General features: G+C 36.3%; 1 protein-coding gene across 5 annotated transcripts in view; it reads right to left on the bottom strand.

Moving 5' to 3' along the window:
* Window positions 1–5,000, bottom strand: part of LOC144960241 (NXPE family member 4-like) — a 384,922-nt gene that overhangs the window by 11,326 nt on the left and 368,596 nt on the right. For all 5 annotated transcript variants that reach the window (XM_078893249.1, XM_078893251.1, XM_078893250.1 and 2 more), the window contains 2 exons: window positions 3,376–3,555; window positions 1,653–1,865 (listed from right to left, as the gene is read on the bottom strand). In XM_078893249.1, the coding sequence (XP_078749375.1) occupies window positions 1,653–1,865; window positions 3,376–3,555 (393 nt within the window). The remainder of the gene's footprint in view (window positions 1–1,652; window positions 1,866–3,375; window positions 3,556–5,000) is intronic.

The following is a 5,000-nucleotide window of genomic DNA, read 5'->3' as shown; positions in this document are numbered from 1 at the left end:
AGTAACAACTAATGTAGTTTGCATCCCATTTTGACTTTGTAATTTATTGCTTTTTATTTACATCACGTCACAATTATCGAAGAAAGATATGAATCTCTAGCTTTAACTCATTTGAACTAGTGATTAAATACTCAAAATTGTCAAATTAATAATGAATGTTTTTATATTTAACTTTGAAAAATTGTATCTATGCATGAACGTTTCACACAGCATTTTAAGTTTTCTGTTAAACCTATAAGCTCTTAAACAATACGATATGATACGGAATCTCTATCAGTTCCTCTCTCGTAAGGCTGCGAAAAGAAGTCCACTTTTATCTATCGATAAGTCATTAATTAAAGAGGACAGCTATGGAATTGGAATTTCACAATCAACCCTCAGTTTTGCATGTTATTGTTGTTGAACACAAGCACATATTTGTGGAAACATTGTATCATAAATTGATGAATTTCTACTTTTGACTGGTCTACATTAAATTTATGAACAAGCTATTTCTCAAAAAATTGAAATCAAAATAATGTTGGAAGCGCGAAAAGTTCACTTTCATTTGTATTCATCAATAACGTATATTGATTGTTATAAAACGTAAACATGTCTGTCGTTCCTTCTTATTCGGATTCTGTACGAGCATCATATAAGTTTCAATTAACCGAACATTCCATTTTAACAAATTATTTCAAAATGGATAAGCGGAAAATCATATTTTTGACACTATAATCATATTTAGATTCCAATACTTACTAGTTATCGATTTTAATATAGCTGTAATAAGCGAAATTCTTTCCTATTGTTTTAAAATTCGTGAAAAAATAGATTTTACTAGGACAAAATTATCCAGAGGTTCATACAAATTTTTGCAGCTGTACATTGTGAACAGCTGAGAAAAACAAGACAAAGGTGCGCCCCTTATTAAAAATCCGACTATTGTATCCCTTAGTAGATATTTTGGTATTCATCTTTTTCTTGGGATCATCCTCCGCAGATTACCTCCCTTTGTTGATATTTTACATCTCCTTTCCCCTTCATCTAATTGTTCACCTTCATCTTCATCATCAATTTACATGTACATTCATTAATCAAGCTTCTAAAGAAATCATCCTGAATCAATCACTATAGGTCAGTTTTTAGAATATTTAACTACTCATACTTTCCGTTTCTTGGCTACTCCTATTCACTGCTGATAATAATAATCATTAAATATTTTTTGGACCCAGAATTCACAATCACTCTTTAAAAAGGTAGATCTTGCCGTATAATGCCCCTGCTGTTATTTTGGTGTAAATTTTCTATATTTTTTGTTGGTCCCCACCAGCGTTGCCTGAAGATTCCATATGATTGTCCTTTCAGTATAGTGGTCCTTGATATATATATATATATATATATATATATATATATATATATATATATATATATATATACATATATATATATATATATATATATATATATATATATATATATATATATATATCCAACTCTCTATTAATATTATTATTGCTATCATCATCACCATCATCATCATCATCATCGTTATCATCATCATCATCATCATCATCATCATCATCATCATCATCATCATCATCTTCATTATCATCATCATTATTATCATCACTATTACCACTACATCATCACCTAACCTTTCCCAATCATACCTGTATAACGACTTTGGCGTTGGGCCTTCTCTCAAGAAATCTGGATACGGCGTTTTTAATGGCGACGTACTTCGCCTCATATACGCTTTGATGAAACGGCCCCCAGTGCATGTTGTGGTGGAGTATCACCCAGATTTTCCTGGTATCATTGGAGTTAGAGGCCTGGTCTAGGACGTGAGCTGCCGATAAAAAGTCTTTGATGGGTGACCAGCCCTAAAGGAAAAAAATAAATATTAAAACAAAAGTGGACCATTTATATATCATTTATATATAGCGCAATATCGACTAAATATGCTCAGCGCGCTTAACAAATGGTCCCTGAGCAAGAGCAACACGTATCATGTAAGACGAAACATGGCGCCTGATAGGCGATTTCAATTTTTTTGCGAACCGAATCAACGCCGTTAACGACCAGGTAGTCATTTATCACATGAGTACGGTGAGATATTGTGAGAAACAAGCCTTTTCCAAGGACTCAATTGTTAACTATGCGCCGTTTAGAACGGGTCTCGAACCCAGGACCTTCGATCCGAAGTGAGAGTCATACCACTAGATCACATGAATGCACAAATGGAATGGATGAAAGAATGACTTAATAATAATACTTTTAGTCAGTCAAAAAAGCCTATCTGGAATTTAGTAATGTATGTATGTCTTCATTGTTTCCTGTTGATGGCTGAAGAAGGGTTTTGAGCCCAAGCCGTTCCGTGTTTGGTATTTTGTTCTTTTTTTAACAAGACATGACGCCGGTTAGGCGATATTACAATTATTTTTTCCGACAGAGACAACACTGTTCACGGCCAGGTACTCATTTTACAACTGATTACGGTTAGAGAAAGTGAGTGTAGAGATTTTCCCCAAAGACTCAACTATACGCCGAGAGAGACTCGAACTCAGGAGTTTCCGATCCGAAAGTGAGTGTTACACAAGACCTCTACACTGCGTCGGAGGCCTGGATAATTCCAGTCTTCCTATGTCGAGATAACTGGTCATAAATTGGACGTCGTCTTTGCATTTCATACATATTACTTAGTTTTTTCCTGACCTTGGCCAGAGTCTTTGGATGGGGAAACAGTCAAATGTATAGTTGCAGTTTTGGGAAATATTTTTCCCTTGTAAATCACCTCTCTATCATGTTCTGTAATTAGAGAGAAAAAAATGTTAATATATGATTTGTAAATATTTGAGTGTATTCCTCTTAGTGGGGGCCTGTGCTTGTCTCAGGATGAGACTTTTAGGTGATCTCAAACTATGCACAATGACAGTATGCTCTTGGAATCTACATCTGTTCCTATTAGAACCCTTCCTCTTTGTCTTTTCTTGTGTGCTTTCAATTGTAAAACTACTATGAATAGCATAAACAGTCGGATGGTAAAAATGTTTGAACTGATATCTTGCCACGTTCAGTGAGAAAGTCGTTAAAACAATCAAAAATGATTTGTCATAAATGATTAAATTGACCCTTTTGTGCATATTCGAGAAATATCAAAGATTAATTTCACTTCCTAATAATGTTATCGCTAGTCAAGTTGAAAAAGTATGCAATTTTGAGAAAAGTTGCTGGATACCTTTCCTATACATATGACCATAACTTCATGAAGAATCACCCGATTTACTTCAAATACAGATTAAAATGCTCAGGTGAGCATATTCTTTTAGAAGATGCAAATGCAAAATTTTCGCCTGCCGACTGATTATGCCATGCACGGACACATAAATTTACCACAGAAGAGATAAACGGTAGAGAGTGCGGATTCCAGGTCACGGTTGTGTTGAGAGAATCCTGGACACATTTTAAGGGTTTGTGCCACACCTTGGGATGAATTAAGACGTCCTTGCAGCCCATAGTGCTCTGAAGGTTGTAATAATGCGTGCGAGCATTCGAATCACCGAGTGATATGATCTGAAAGTAGATATTTATATAGTCAGCAACATTGAAAAAGGACAATTTTCAAAGGGCAGTAACTCATGTAAAACAGCAAAATTGTAAAGTAAGATTTCAAATGACGTAAAGAATAACTCTTATTTCAAATGATGTTATAATTGAAACAACTAGAGTGGTTTAAAATGTACTCCTATAAATAAGGGCGCATGCATATGTGCACAATAGAGCAGCAGAGTCTAATTGCGCTCACACTACGATATCATGACGATCAACCCAATCAGCAAATTCTTCACCGCATTCGTGCACCGTCGCAAACCCGCCCGGAAGCTTCGTCACAACACACTTCTTAACTAGATGATCTACGGTTTCGGGTTCTTCCGATATCGGGTACATGTTGGACAGGTTGAAACTCCCCGCTGAGGTAGCGATTTTGCCGTGAGGCAGGTTCTCAATCGAAGCCCATTCGCTACCACCCAGTGTCTCCTCTTACTGTTGGAGAAGCCTGGCAACTTCTCACCTAGTTTCGAGGAGTGTATGTCCCCGCCCCCTCGAAGGATTGAATTCGTCCAAACCGCCTTCCATCTCTTATATGCATCTCTGTTCTTAGTCAGGGAAACACGGGTTGAAACAAGGGGCTTATTTCCAATCGAAACGGGGACACCGTCCATTCTGCGATGGATAGGGGTATCCCCTTTCCCTCTCTCTGTGAGCACAATAAGGCAGATAAGTCGTGGCGTCATACCATCTACTCTTCCGGTTCAAAACTTCTTGGAAATGTGTTTGTAACGAGTCCTTTGGAAAACTAATAATAAATGTGTTACAAATTGAATCAAAAGGTTTCATAACTATTTTAGTAGCAGGATGTGTGGGGAGATACTTTTGATTACGGAACGTAAAAGAGCTATGATGGATGATGTTCAGTGACGACACAAAGACAAGATATATCCTGTGTTTATATCGTTAAACGGACAACACAAGTTGCTTGCTACCCTTTGTATAGGCGCTAGTCTATTTACGCTAAAATATAGCATAGCTTTTTTTCCGCAATACCTAACAGATCAGCTACTCAATTACTACAGGGATGAGTGAAAGAAAAATATTGTCTTTACTCAGGATCGACACTAGTCCCGTTGTGTGTGAAGCGAGTACGAGTACTTTACCAATATGAAACAAAAATGATTTCAAAAAAAAAACTAGCTCCAATTGAATTTAAAAGGTAAAACCATTCTTCCGGATGACTGGATACATACCTTGTGTAACTGATCTGGTTACAGAGTGATGGCATCTTATTTTCTAATGCAAATATAGATCTCTATGCTGATTTTCAATAAAGATCATCCATTTGCTCCATTTACCAGACATTTTCAGGATTTTCCACGGAACGCCACACCCAAATAACACACACAAAAAAATTTTTATCACTCAAACACAATAGTAGTAAAGTTCTTGCAATACATAATTTC

Source organism: Berghia stephanieae, chromosome 15, assembly GCF_034508935.2.
Source record: "Berghia stephanieae isolate SIO BIC M18660-M18661 chromosome 15, UCSD_Bste_1.3, whole genome shotgun sequence".
NCBI classification, from domain to species: Eukaryota; Metazoa; Mollusca; class Gastropoda; order Nudibranchia; family Aeolidiidae; genus Berghia; species Berghia stephanieae.
This window is presented reverse-complemented; position numbering and strand designations above follow the sequence as displayed.